This window comes from Oncorhynchus gorbuscha, linkage group LG01 (genome assembly GCF_021184085.1).
Source record: "Oncorhynchus gorbuscha isolate QuinsamMale2020 ecotype Even-year linkage group LG01, OgorEven_v1.0, whole genome shotgun sequence".
NCBI lineage: Eukaryota > Metazoa > Chordata > Actinopteri > Salmoniformes > Salmonidae > Oncorhynchus > Oncorhynchus gorbuscha.
This window is the reverse complement of record NC_060173.1, coordinates 10,192,289-10,207,288: the sequence shown is the minus strand read 5'-3', so window position 1 is coordinate 10,207,288 and position 15,000 is coordinate 10,192,289. Positions and strand designations below refer to the sequence as shown.

Genomic DNA, 15,000 nt, shown 5'->3' with positions numbered 1-15,000 from the left:
CCCTCCTCTCTCTGTTTCATACCTCTCGTCCCGCTCTCCCCTCCTCTCTCTGTTTCATACCTCTCGTCCCACTCTCCCCCTCCTCTCTCTGTTTCATACCTCTCGTCCCGCTCTCCCCTCCTCTCTCTGTTTCATACCTCTCGTCCCGCTCTCCCCCTCCTCTCTCTGTTTCATACCTCTCGTCCCGCTCTCCCCTCCTCTCTCTGTTTCATACCTCTCGTCCCGCTCTCCCCCTCCTCTCTCTGTTTCATACCTCTCGTCCCGCTCTCCCCTCCTCTCTCTGTTTCATACCTCTCGTCCCGCTCCCCCTCCTCTCTCTGTTTCATACCTCTCGTCCTCTCCCCCTCCTCTCTCTGTTTCACTCGTCCCTCCCCCTCCTCTCTCTGTTTCATACCTCTCGTCCCGCTCTCCCCCTCCTCTCTCTGTTTCATACCTCTCGTCCCGCTCTCCCCTCCTCTCTCTGTTTCATACCTCTCGTCCCGCTCTCCCCCTCCTCTCTCTGTTTCATACCTCTCGTCCCGCTCTCCCCTCCTCTCTCTGTTTCATACCTCTCGTCCCGCTCTCCCCTCCTCTCTCTGTTTCATACCTCTCGTCCCGTCTCCCCCTCCTCTCTCTGTTTCATACCTCTCGACTCTCCCCCTCCTCTCTCTGTTTCATACCAGCCCGCAGTTTCATACCTCTCGTCCCGCTTCCCCTCCTCTCTCTGTTTCATACCTCTCGGCTCTCCCCCTCCTCTCTCTGTTTCAACCTTTCCCGCTCTCCCCCTCCTCTCTCTGTTTCATACCTCTCGTCCCGCTCTCCCCCTCCTCTCTCTGTTTCATACCTCTCGTCCCGCTCTCCCCCTCCTCTCTCTGTTTCATACCTCTCGTCCCGCTCTCCCCTCCTCTCTCTGTTTCATACCTCTCGTCCCGCTCTCCCCTCCTCTCTCTGTTTCATACCTCTCGTCCCGCTCTCCCCCTCCTCTCTCTGTTTCATACCTTGTCCCAGCTCTCCCCCTCCTCTCTCTGTTTCATACCTCTCGTCCCGCTCTCCCCCTCCTCTCTCTGTTTCATACCTCTCGTCCCGCTCTCCCCCTCCTCTCTCTGTTTCATACCTCTCGTCCCGCTCTCCCCCTCCTCTCTCTGTTTCATACCTCTCGTCCCGCTCTCCCCCTCTCTCTGTTTCATACCTCTCCCGCCTCCCGCTCTCCCCCCTCTCTCTGTTTCATACCTCTCCCGTCCCTCTCTCTGTTTCTCTCCCCCCCGCTCTCCCCTCCTCTCTCTGTTTCATACCTCTCGTCCCGCTCTCCCCCTCCTCTCTCTGTTTCATACCTCTCCCCGCTCTCCCCTCTTCTCTCTGTTTCATACCTCTCGTCCCGCTCTCCTCTCTCTTCTCTCTGTTTCATACCTCTCGTCCCGCTCTCCCCCCCCCTCTGTTCTCTCTGTTTCATACCTCTCGTCCCGCTCTCCCTCCCCTCTGTTCTCTCTGTTTCATACCTCTCGTCCTGCTCTCTCTCTCTCTTCTCTCTGTTTCCTCTACCCCGCTCTCCCCCTCCCCTCTCTGTTTCATACCTCTCGTCCCGCTCTCCTCTCTCTGTTTCATACCTCTCGTCCCGCTCTCCTCTCTCTTCTCTCTGTTTCATACCTCTCGTCCCGCTCTCCTCTCTCTTCTCTCTGTTTCATACCTCTCGTCCCCGCTCTCCCCCTCCCTCTCTGTTTCATACCTCTCGTCCCGCTCTCCCCCTCCCCTCTCTGTTTCATACCTCTCGTTTCATCTCTTCTCTCTGTTTCATACCTCTCGTCCCGCTCTCCTCTCTCTTCTCTCTGTTTCATACCTCTCGTCCCGCTCTCCTCTCTCTTCTCTCTGTTTCATACCTCTCGTCCCGCTCTCCCCCTCTTCTCTCTGTTTCATACCTCTCGTCCCGCTCTCCCCCTCCTCTCTCTGTTTCATACCTCTCGTCCCGCTCTCCCCCTCCCCTCTCCGTTTCATACCTCTCGTCCCGCTCTCTCTCTCTCTCCCCCTCCTCTCTCTCTGTTTCGTCCCACTCTCCCCCTCTCTCCTCTCTTAGACATCGTCCATGAGAATATGAAGATGGGTTCTGATGGAGAGAGTGACCAGGCATCAGGGACCAGCTCAGACGAGGTTCAGTCTCCCACAGGGGTGTGTCTGAGGAACAGGGGCAACCGACGCATCTCTGCAGAGGTACGTCTAGCTCACGGTCTGACCCACCTTTATCAGAGGTACGTCTAGCTCACGGTCTGACCCACCTTCATCAGAGGTACGTCTAGCTCACGGTCTGACCCACCTTCATCAGAGGTACGTCTAGCTCACGGTCTGACCCACCTTCACCTCTCCATCCCTTCACCGCCCGTTCCAGGGTGGAGACTGATCGGAAGGGGTTTTTGTCAGAGGCGTTCAACTACTTTTGGAGGACAATGGAAGTTTAGGGGGGAGATCCATCTTTATTAAACCAGGTCAAAATTAGTTTTGGCGTGTAACAGATTTCTATTCAACTTCCACTGTCCTCCATGAGTGACTCGCTATCTCTCTCGCATGCATTTCATTCCTCACCTCACGTACCCGTGGTCACATACACTCACTGGCCAGTTTATTAGGTACACCCCCCACCCCCAATTCTCGGGAATTGATGGCTCCTACAGGCAGTGAGTCATGTGACTCTGGTTTGCTACTCTGAGTCCGGAGTCGCCTCTTCATTGTTGACGTTGAGACTGGTGTTTTGCGGGTACTATTTAATGAAGCTTCCAGTTGAGAACTTGTGAGGCGTCTGTTTCTCAAACTATACTGGTTAAACTCGACACTCTAATGTACTTGTCCTCTTGCTCCATTGTGCACCGGTGCATCCCACTCCTCTTTTTTATTCTAGTTAGAGCAACTTTGAGCTGTTCTGTGAAGGGATTAGTACACAGCATTGTACGAGGTCTTCAGTTTCTTGATAATATCTCGCATGGAAATAGCCTTCATTTCTCAGAGCAAGTATAGACTGAAGAGTTTCAGAAGAAATGTATTTGTGTCTGGCCATTTTTAGCCTGTAATCAAACCCACAAATGCTGGTGCTCCAGATACTCAACTAGTCCGTTTTATTGCTTCTTTAATCAGAACAAAAGTTTTCAGCTGTGCTAATATAATTGCAAAAGGTTTTTCTAATGATCAATTAGCCTTTTAAAATGACAAACTTGGATTAACTAACACAACATGCCATTGAAACATAGGAGTGATGGTTGCTGATAATGGGCCTCTGTATGCCTATGTAGATATTCCGATATTCCTTAAAAAATCAGCCATTTCCAGCTACAAGAGTCATTTACAACGTTAACAATGTCTACGGTATATTTCTGAACAATTCAATGTTATTTTAATGGACAAATGTACATTTCTAAGTGACCCCAAACTTTTGAACGTGTGCGTGCGCACACACTCTACTGGTCAAAGGTTCTAGAACACCTAGTCATTCCAGGGTTTTGTTTATTTTTACTATTTTCTACATTGTAGAATAATAGTGAAGACATAAACTATGAAATAACACATATGGAATCATGTAGTAACCAGAAAAGTGTTAAACAAATCAAAATATATTTGAGATTCGTCAAATAGACCTCTTTGCACAATCTTGGCATTCTGTCAACCAGCTTCACCTGGAATGCTTTTCCAATTGTGTTGAAGGAGTACCCACATATGCTGAGCAATTGTTGGCTGCTTTTCCTTCACTCTGCGGTCCGAATCTTTACCGTGAAATGCTTAATTACAAGCCCTTAACCAACAGTGCAGAAAATACTTACCAAGTAGACTAAAATTAAAAGTTATAATAAAAAGTAACACAATAAGAATAACAATAACGAGGCTATATACAGGGGTATGCAGGGGTACAGGCTAGTTGAGGTAATCTGTTCATGTAGGTGGAGGTGAAGTGACTATGCTTAGGTAACAAACAAACAGCGAGTAGCCGCAGTGTACAAAAGAGAGAGGGGGTCAATGTAAATTGTGTGGTGGCAGTTTTCTGAATTGCTTGGTGGTAGAAGCTGTTGAGTCTTTTGGTCCAAGACTTGGCGCGGTCTATAACTTGGGTGACTGGAGTCTCTGACAATGTTATGGGCTTTCCTCTGATACGCCTATTATATAGGTCCTGGATGGCAGGAAGCTTGGCCCCAGTGATGTACTAGGCCGTTTGCACTACCCTCTATAGCGCCTTTCGGTCAGATGCCGACCAGGCGGTGATGCAACCGTTCAGGATGCTCTCGATGGTGTAGCTGTAAAACCTTTTGAGGATTTGGGGACCAATGCCAAATCTTTTCAGTCTCCTGAGGGGATATGCCCTCTTCACGACTGTCTTGGTATGTTTGGACCGTGATAGTTTGTTGGTGATGTGGACACCAAGGAACTGGAAACTCTCAACCTGCTCCACTACAACCCCGTTGATGTTAATGGGGGCCTGTTCTGCCCTCCTTTTCCTGTAGTCCACGATCATCTCCTTAGTCTTGCTCACATTGAGGGAAAGGTTGTTGCCTCCTCCTTCTAGGCTGTCTCATAGTTGTCGGTCATCAGGCCTACCACTGTTGTGGCATCAGCAAACTTAATGATGGTGTTTTAGTCGTGTTTGGCCACGCAGTCGTGGGTGAACAGGGAATACAGGAGGGGACTAAGTACACAAGCCTTGAGGGGCCCCAGTGTTAAGGATCATCGTGGCAGACGTGTTGTTGTCTACTTTTATCACCTGGGGCCGGCCCTTCAGGAAGTCCAGGATCCAGTTTGTTCCAGAGTCCTTAGTGATGAGCTTCGTGGGCACTAGGGTGTTGAACGCTGAGCTGTAGTCAATGATCAGCATTCTCACATAGGTGTTCCTTTTGACCAGGTGAGAAAGGGCCATGTGGAGTGCGATTGAGATTGTGTCGTCTGTGGATCTGTTGGAGCGGTATGTGAATTGGAGAGGGTCTAGGGTGTCCGGGAGGATGCTGTTAATGTGAGCCATGACCAGAATTTCAAAGCACTTCATGGCTAACGACATGAGTGCCACGGGTCGGTAATCATTTAGGCAGGTTACCTTTGTTCCTTGGGCACAGGGACTATGGTTGTCTGCTTGAAACATGTAGGTATTACAGACTCATCAGGGAGAGGTTTGTCAGTGATGACACTTGACAGTTGGTTCGCGCATACTTTGAGTACACATCCTTGTATTCCGTCTGGCCCAGTGGCTTTGTAAATGTTGACCTGTTTAAAAGTTTTGTTCACATCGGCTACCGAGAGCGTTATCACACAGTCATCCAGAACAGCTGGTGCTCTTGTGCATGCTTCAGTGTTGCTTGCCTCGAAGCAAGGATAATAAGGCATTCCGCTCGTCTGGTGGGCTCTGGGCAGCTGGTGTCTGGGTTTCCCTTTGTAGTCCGTAATAGTTTTCAAGCCCTGCCACATCCAACGAGCGTCAAATTCAATATTAATCCTGTATTGATGCTTTGCTTGTTCGATATTTCATCTGAGGGCATCGCGGGATCCCGCTCCAGAGTACAGGCCTCGGTGTAATGCTCACTCCTTTGACAATAAATGCAAATCCTACCATCACCCCTGGTGAGACAAAACCTTGGCTCGTCAGGGAAGAGCACTTTTTGCCAGTCCTGTCTGGTCCAGCGACGGTGGATTTGTGCCCATAGGCGATGTTGTTGCCTGTGATGTCTGGTGAGGACCTGCCTTACAACACATCTGCAGTCCTCATGCCTCCTTGCAGCATGCCTAAGTCACGTTCACGCAGATGAGAAGGGACCCTGGGCATCTTTCTTTTGTTGTTTTTCAGAGTCAGTAGAAAGGCCTCTTTTAGTGTCCTAAGTTTTCACTGTGTCCTAATTGTGACCTTAATTGCCTACCGTGTGTAAGCTGTTAGTGTCTTAACAACCGTTCCACACGTGCATGTTCATTAATTGTTTATGGTTCATTGAACAAGCATAGGGAAGCAGTGTTTAAACCCTTTACAATGAAGATCTGTGAAAGACAGGGTCCTGAAACGGACGTTTTTTTTTTTTGGTGAGTTTATGTATGTGGTTGAACGTACACACATTTTTTGGGAATATACTTTTATTATTTCTCAAACCCTCCCACCCCTCCCCCAACTGGAGTAAACTAATAAACAATAACACTTAGGCTTCTACCTTCAGTTTATACATACTAAACACATTTTACAGACACAATCTATTTTACAATAGTTATATTTAGTTTGTTTTTAGTCCTTCCTCTATTTCTGATGTCCATCCACTATGCTATTTCACAACATTTCTGAACCTATATACATTTTACAGACCCTGTATGTTTTACATTGGTTATCTTGTTATTAGTCCCACCCTTCAGCTCCATTCAACCCCTCCCATCTAGCCATATATTTTTGTGTGTGCTGTGCACAGCATCAACTGTGTTGTGATGCTTCGCAAAAGTACTGAACCTTTCTATTCTCATAGTTTCTTCAGATTGAAAATTAAAGATTAAAGATTTTGGCTAAAATAACTATTATATTATCGATTGACTGTGACTTTTCAAATCACCCATTATTGCTATCTGCAGTGTTAGTTCTAGGTAAATGTTGCAATTCTTCAGCCATTCCTGGACCTGTGACCAAAAATTAGCTATATATGGCCAGTACCAAGCCTCTTACATTTTTGTGGTAATGCAATCAGTTGGTTGTAATTTTGGGTAGAGCTGATACATACGTAGTCTTAGCACATACTGTACCTAATCTTAACACGAACGTGATCTTTAAAAAATATATGTTTACCTCTTTTTCTCCCCAATTTCATGGTATCCAATTGGTAGTTACATTCTTGTCTCATTGCTGCAACTCCCGTACGGATTCAGGAGAGACGAAGGTCGAGAGCCATGCATCCTCCGAAACACAACCCAACCAATCCGCACTGCTCCTTGACACAATGCCCGCTTAACCCGGAAGCACCAATGTGTCGGAGGAAACACCGTACACCTGGCGACCGTGTCAGCGTGCACTGCGCCCGGCCCGCCACAGGAGACGCTACAGCGCGATGGGACAAGGACATCCCTGCCGGCCAAACCTTCCCCTAACCCGGATGACACTGGGCCAATTGTGCGCCGCCCCATGGGTCTCCCGTCCCATGGGTCTCCCGTCCGCAGCCGGCTGTGACAGAGCCTGGACTCGAACCAGGACTTCCAGTGGCACATCGAGCACTGCGATGCAGTACCTTAGACCACTGCACCAGTTGGGAGGCCCCACATACTTGTCTCACACGCACCACCCGCAGGTCCTCATGACCTATCAAGCTGTGTGTGTGTGTGTGTGTGTGTGTGTGTGTGTGTGTGTGTGTGTGTGTGTGTGTGTGTGTGTGTGTGTGTGTGTGACAGACCAGACAAAGATCTGACAGCATCATTGTTTATCATCAAACTAGTATCCAGAATCTAAATCTTACTACTGTAAATCTAGCTTTGGACGACAAACTGTGAAGGGCATGTGATGTCCACTGGGGAAAGGGATTGGTTGTCTTCCAGAAAAGCACCGAGCAACGAGGCCTGCCTTGGGAACAACTAAACAGAAGAGAAAAACCAATGGGTGGGGTTTTTTTTCTTCACAATTGGCATTCACAACATCAAAAACCTGAAGTAAAACTTTCCACATGGTGAATATGCTTTCATATACTGTACATATTGACACAGACCACTGCATTATCTACAGAGAGGTTTGAGTCTGCTAGAAACCTACATGCTCCTTACTGTACATATTGACACAGACCACTGCATTATCTACAGAGAGGTTTGAGTCTGCTAGAAACCTACATGCTCCTTACTGTACATATTGACACAGACCACTGCATTATCTACAGAGAGGTTTGAGTCTGCTAGAAACCTACATGCTCCTTACTGTACATATTGACACAGACCACTGCATTATCTACAGAGAGGTTTGAGTCTGCTAGAAACCTACATGCTCCTTACTGTACATATTGACACAGACCACTGCATTATCTACAGAGGTTTGAGTCTGCTAGAAACCTACATGCTCCTTACTGTACATATTGACACAGACCACTGCATTATCTACAGAGAGGTTTGAGTCTGCTAGAAACCTACATGCTCCTTACTGTACATATTGACACAGACCACTGCATTATCTACAGAGAGGTTTGAGTCTGCTAGAAACCGACATGCTCCTTACACAGGAACGTGAAACCCCACAAACAACACTTCTCTTCCTCTCTGGTTTTCTCTTTTTTTCTCTCTTTTCATTCACTCTCTCTTTATTTCTCTCTTCCAGCCTCCCCCTTCTCTCTGACTCTGCTAGCTAGATAGCTCTCTCTCACCCTTCTCTCTGACTCTGCTAGCTAGATAGCTCTCTCTCACCCTTCTCTCTGACTCTGCTAGCTAGATAGCTCTCTCTCACCCTTCTCTCTGACTCTGCTAGCTAGATAGCTCTCTCTCACCCTTCTATCTGACTCTGCTAGCTAGATAGCTCTCTCTCACCCTTCTATCTGACTCTGCTAGCTAGATAGCTCTCTCTCACCCTTCTCTCTGACTCTGCTAGCTAGACAGCTCTCTCTCACCCTTCTCTCTGACTCTGCTAGCTAGACAGCTCTCTCTCACCCTTCTCTCTGACTCTGCTAGCTAGACAGCTCTCTCTCACCCTTCTCTCTGACTCTGCTAGCTAGACAGCTCTCTCTCACCCTTCTCTCTGACTCTGCTAGCTAGATAGCTCTCTCTCACCCTTCTCTCTGACTCTGCTAGCTAGATAGCTCTCTCTCACCCTTCTCTCTGACTCTGCTAGCTAGATAGCTCTCCCCACGCTGCCTCCTGTAGGCGATCCACAATTCGCCAGTTAGCTCCTGTTCAGAGCCACTCCCTACAGAGTCCTGCTTTGTGTGTTTTGGAACGCGTTGTTTGATTGACGCCCTCCAGAGCACCACAGCTTCAGCCCAGAGCACCACAGCTTCAGCCCAGAGCACCACAGCTTCAGCCCAGAGCACCACAGCTTCAGCCCAGAGCACCACAGCTTCAGCCCAGAGCACCACAGCTTCAGCCCAGAGCACCACAGCTTCAGCCCAGAGCACCACAGCTTCAGCCCAGAGCACCACAGCTTCAGCCCAGAGCACCACAGCTTCAGCCCAGAGCACCACAGCTTCAGCCCAGAGCACCACAGCTTCAGCCCAGAGCACCACAGCTTCAGCCCAGAGCACCACAACACATCCCATCACATGCCTGATCAGTATTGACACATTTCCTTTAGCACACAGGGAGAGGGAAGGCGCTCCACATACCAGTAGTCAGAGGTGGGACCGAGTTATTGTTTTACAAGTCACAAGTAAGTCTCAAGTCTTAGCACTCAAGTCCCAAGTCAAGACAGGCAAGTCCCAAGTCAAGACCATCAAGTTTCAAGTCCTAAACAAGTCATAATGTGCTCTTCACCAAATGTAATACCATTTCATATTTTCAACAAGAGTCATAGTTAGTATATTACATTTACGCAAATCATGAATGCTTTTCATAAATATCTATATACTTAATACTTTCCAAATAAACATTATATTTCCATGAAAATACATGGGTAGCCATGAGTAGCCCCCCCCAATAGTGATCGAGGATCGCTATGGGACGCAATCGGGCGATGTATGCTTGAACACAATCGCCCAACCTTAACACACACACTCTCTCTATGTGGTTACAGTAGGCTAACGTATGTCAATGGTTTTAGGAACTGCAGTAACATCAGGCAGGATTTAGGCTACCAACTGCCTAGCCAGTTGTAGCTCAATCTGGGTGGAATGTTCCCCAATGAGCCGCACTGACTGACTGTGTGGCGGCTCATTGATTTAAATTTACGTTAGCCTACATAGTACACCAGTAACGTAATAAAATATATAGCTCTTGGTTATATTAGCCACGACTTACTGTTCTTTGTGCAGCTTCAAATGTCGAACAAAGTTGGAAATTGTTGTTCCTCCGTCTGTAATTTTCTTTCCGAATGTTTTGTAAGTTGCAAACCATTTTTTTTGTTGATACAGCGTCATCTTTATATCCGAAAATAATAATTTTCATCTTTCCAAGGGCTCCATCTGAATTCACCCGCCGACATTCCTCTTCACCGTCACTCACAACTTTTTCTCTTTCTTTCTAGTGGTCCTTCTGTAGCTCAGTTGGTAGAGCATGGCGCTTGTAATGCCAGGGTAGTGGGTTCGATTCCCGGGACCACCCATACATAGAATGTATGCACACATGACTGTAAGTCGCTTTGGATAAAAGCGTCTGCTAAATGGCATATTATTATTATTATTCTCAGCTGGCACACTTTTTAATGGCATCATTTTAAATATTTGGCTTGGGGAGGGTATCAAGTCAGGTCGAGTCATAAGGCTCAAGTCAAGTCACAAGTCGTTGGTGTCAAAGTCGAGTTGCAAGTCATCATATTTGTGACTTGAGTCCACACCTCTGCTAGTAGCCGTTCTGTTCCATCAATAACTGTCAATACAGTAGACACTGCTGTACTGGGGCCTTTTTCAGCAGCACGCCTGGGGCCTTTCACACGATCCATATAACAACGCTCCTGGAGCCTGGGCCCTATCACACGATCCATATAACAACGCTCCTGGAGCCTGGGCCCTATCACACGGTCCATATACCAGGGCTCCTGGAGCCTGGGCCCTATCACACGGTCCATATACCAGGGCTCCTGGAGCCTGGGCCCTATCACACGGTCCATATACCAGGGTTCCTGGAGCCTGGGCCCTATCACACGGTCCATATATATATATTTTTTTATTTTACCTTTATTTAACCAGGCAAGTCAGTTAAGAACATATTCTTATTTTCAATGGCGGCCTGGGAACAGTGGGTTAACTGCCTGTTCAGGGGCAGAACGGCAGATTTGTACCTTGTCATCTCGGGGGTTTGAACTCGCAACCTTCCGGTTACTAGTCCAACGCTCTAACCACTAGGCTATGCTGCCGCCCCTTCAATATGTCAGGGCTCCTGGAGCCTGGGCCCAATCACACGGTCCATATACCAGGGCTCCTGGAGCCTGGGCCCTATCACACGGTCCATATACCAGGGCTCCTGGAGCCTGGGCCCTATCACACGGTCCCTATACCAGGGCTCCTGGAGCCTGGGCCCTATCACACGGTCCCTATACCAGGGCTCCTGGAGCCTGGGCCCTATCACACGGTCCCTATACCAGGGCTCCTGGAGCCTGGGCCCTATCACACGGTCCCTATACCAGGGCTCCTGGAGCCTGGGCCCTATCACACGGTCCATATACCAGGGCTCCTGGAGCCTGGGCCCTATCACACGGTGCATATACCAGGGCTCCTGGAGCCTGGGCCCTATCACACGGTGCATATACCAGGGCTCCTGGAGCCTGGGCCCAATCACACGGTCCATATACCAGGGCTCCTGGAGCCTGGGCCCAATCACAAGGTCCATATACCAGGACTCCTGGAGCCTGGGCCCAATCACACGGTCCATATACCAGGGCTCCTGGAGCCTGGGCCCTATCACACGGTGCATATACCAGGGCTCCTGGAGCCTGGGCCCTATCACACGGTGCATATACCAGGGCTCCTGGAGCCTGGGCCCTATCACACGGTGCATATACCAGGGCTCCTGGAGCCTGGGCCCTATCACACGGTCCATATACCAGGGCTCCTGGAGCCTGGGCCCAATCACACGGTCCATATACCAGGGCTCCTGGAGCCTGGGCCCTATCACACGGTGCATATACCAGGGCTCCTGGAGCCTGGGCCCCATCACACGGTCCATATACCAGGGCTCCTGGAGCCTGGGCCCTATCACACGGTCCATATACAAGGGCTCCTGGAGCCTGGGCCCTATCACACGGTCCCTATACCAGGGCTCCTGGGGCCTGGGCCCTATCACACGGTCCCTATACCAGGGCTCCTGGAGCCTGGGCCCTATCACACGGTCCATATACCAGGGCTCCTGGAGCCTGGGCCCTATCACACGGTGCATATACTAGGGCTCCTGGTGAAGTTTCCCCAAAAGTTCAGAGGAGAATCTAACTGTATCGTCCATTTTGAATATGTATATTTTCCTTTGCCATTACCATACAATAATGATTACAACGTTATACCCACTGTAACTTTTAAACAGTGGACCTGACATACTGTATGAAGGGATTCCCCTAACTCTCTGTGAGCCTCCTCTGTGTCTGCGGTCAGTCAGTTGCATTATATAGTCCTGTAGTCTACAGAGGAAACATGGCTGTTCTGTTGTCAGTAGTATTATATTGTCCTGTAGTGGTAAGTAGACTAGAGGATACATGGCTGTTCTGGGATTACATCACTATGGGATTACACAATGTAATACGTTCCAGATGGGCCCCGTTGTACGGGATTAGGACCGGATGATTGGACAACTGTAGAGGGGGAAGGGGTTCAGAGGTCAGCTAACGGATAACACCCCCCCCGCCCCCGATATCGCCAATCCTGGCACTGGAGGGACATAGACCAATAGGATTCTGTAGCTCAAGATAGACCAATAGGATTCCGTAGCTCAAGATAGATAGACCAATAAGATTTCTTAATTTAAACAAAGAAAACACCAATCCAGTAATAGCAGCAATAACACTTACCTATGCTGCTACTCTATCAACATACTGTATAAAGCACGATTCAACATCCCCCTAGTTACGACCGGTTACAGCCTACAACTACACAACCAAAAGGCAGATGAGACCATAGTCACATTCCAGACAGAAACAGAAAGGGCCGAGGCGGCAGGGGGCCGAGGCGGCAGGGGGCCGAGGCGGCAGGGGGGCAGGGGGGGGCCGGGCGGCAGGGGGGCCGAGGGGGGCCGAGGCGGGCAGGGGGGCAGAGGCGGGCCGAGGGGGGCGCAGGGGGCCGAGGCGGCAGGGGGGGCAGAGGCGGCAGGGGGGCAGAGGCGGCAGGGTCGATACTAGATAGTTGTTGCTTCTTTCAGCACTAGAAAAATCATGTAAAACTGACTGTCTTTTATATGTGCTGCCTGGACGGGGTCAATCATATAGTTAGACACTGGAGAAAACCATTTGATAGTTCAGTGTTGCATAAACCCAGTTTCCCACTGTTACTTCAGCATTGCCTCAGAAAGGGTGGGAGTGGATTTTAAACAGCCAGAGAGATTAACATCCAGTAATCTAACCGTGTGTGTGTGTGTGTGTGTGTGTGTGTGTGTGTGTGTGTGTGTGTGTGTGTGTGTGTGTGTGTGTGTGTGTGTGTGTGTGTGTGTGTGTGTGTGTGTGTGTGTGTGTGTGTGTGTGTGTGTGTGTGTGTGTGTGTGCGCGCGCGCACGCTTTTCTATATAACAAGCCATCAAGCTCATGTTTTAGGACAGGTTTCCTCAGGGGATAAGGTCATGATCCCATGTCTGTTACACAGACTCAGGGATACCGTTTATAACACACACACACACAGTACTCTCTGTTAGATAATGGAGTCCTAGGTGGGCTGTTCATGGGGCTAGAAGCAACTGTTGTAAAATAATAATAATAATGTAACTACCCTGGGTTTATAAGCGAGGAAATCGACTCTGCCGCAGGAGCATGAGGAGCACGCAGAAGCAGGCTTTTTGCGGCACAGTCGATAGCGCGTCGGACCTCAGGTTCGAAGGTCGAGGGGTCGAGACCTGCTCCCTGCCTGTTTCATTACAATATATGCCATTTAGCAGACGCTTTTATCCCAAGCACTTAGTCATGCATGCATACATTTTACAAATGGGTGATCCCAGGAATCGAACCAAAAACCCTGGCATTACAAGTGCCATACCAACTGAGCTACCAAGAGTCCAAGAATCTCCCCCAGGATTTAGTTTAGGGTCTCCTCTACTCTGTTTAGTTTAGGGTCTGCAGTATTGGTTTAGAGTTGACTCTGTTTCCTTAAGGTCTAGATTTACATTAGCATGTTACCTAGCTGTTTTCACTGTCTCTCTCTGTCTGTCTCTCTCAATTCAATTTGCTTTATTGGCATGACGTAACAATGTACATATTGCCAAAGCTTATTTTGGATATTTACAATATTAAGATAATAAGAATCAACATTGTCAACGGGACAACAGTAACAATAATAACCAAGGGTCAAAATAACCAACACATTGAACAATAACAATAAACATACAGAAGAGGACATGTGCAGGTTGATTGGTCTGTCAGACACTGTCCCTCTTCTTATGGCAGGCAGCAATGTAGTGCTGCCAACCCACAGCTCTCTGCCTCCTCCCCCAACAGCATGGGTATCCTACTCTCATCATAGAGGTCTTTGAAACCTTGAATAAGGGTTTCAAATTTGGGGAAATGACACTCTCTAATTGTTTTATATTTTTCACATTTTGTCAGGAAATGCAGGTCCGTCTCAGGTTCTGCTGTTGTACAGTGGTTGCACAGCCTTTCCTCTACAGGGAGCCAGGTTCTGCTGTTGTGCAGTGGTTGCACAGCCTTTCCTCTACAGGGAGCCAGGTTCTGCTGTTGTGCAGTGGTTGCACAGCCTTTCCTCTACAGGGAGCCAGGTTCTGCTGTTGTGCAGTGGTTGCACAGCCTTTCCTCTACAGGGAGCCAGGTTTTTCTGTGTCTACCCTTCTCAATGACAAGGCTGTGCTCACTGAGCCTGTACTTTGTCAAGGTTTTTCTAAGGTTTTGATCAGTAATCATTGTCAAATAGTTAGCCACGGTGTGCTGTTGATTTATGGCCAGATGGCACTGTGCTTGTGTTTCCCAATAAGCAATGATTGTGTTGTAATTTGTTTTATTCTGATTGATTAGATGTTCTGGTCCCGAGGCTTCAGTGTGTTGGTAGAACAAGTTTGTGAACTCAGCCTCAGGACCAGCTGGATGAGGGGACTGAGGCTTCAGTGTGTTAGTAGAACAGGTTTGTGAACTCAGCCCCAGGACCAGCTGGATGAGGGGACTGAGGCTTCAGTGTGTTGGTAGAACAGGTTTGTGAACTCAGCCTCAGGACCAGCTGGATGTGGGGACTGAGGCTTCAGTGTGTTAGTAGAACAGGTTTGTGAACTCAGCCTCAGGACCAG

The 15,000-nt window shown here is 48.7% G+C and overlaps 1 protein-coding gene across 3 annotated transcripts in view; it reads left to right on the top strand.

Annotated features, from left to right (window-relative positions):
* The window catches only part of LOC124032414 (cyclin-dependent kinase 17-like), an 84,901-nt gene that overhangs the window by 47,804 nt on the left and 22,097 nt on the right, over positions 1-15,000 (top strand). For all 3 annotated transcript variants that reach the window (XM_046344809.1, XM_046344802.1, XM_046344818.1), the window contains exon 4: positions 2,048-2,181. In XM_046344809.1, coding sequence (XP_046200765.1) covers positions 2,048-2,181 — 134 coding nt within the window. The remainder of the gene's footprint in view (positions 1-2,047; positions 2,182-15,000) is intronic.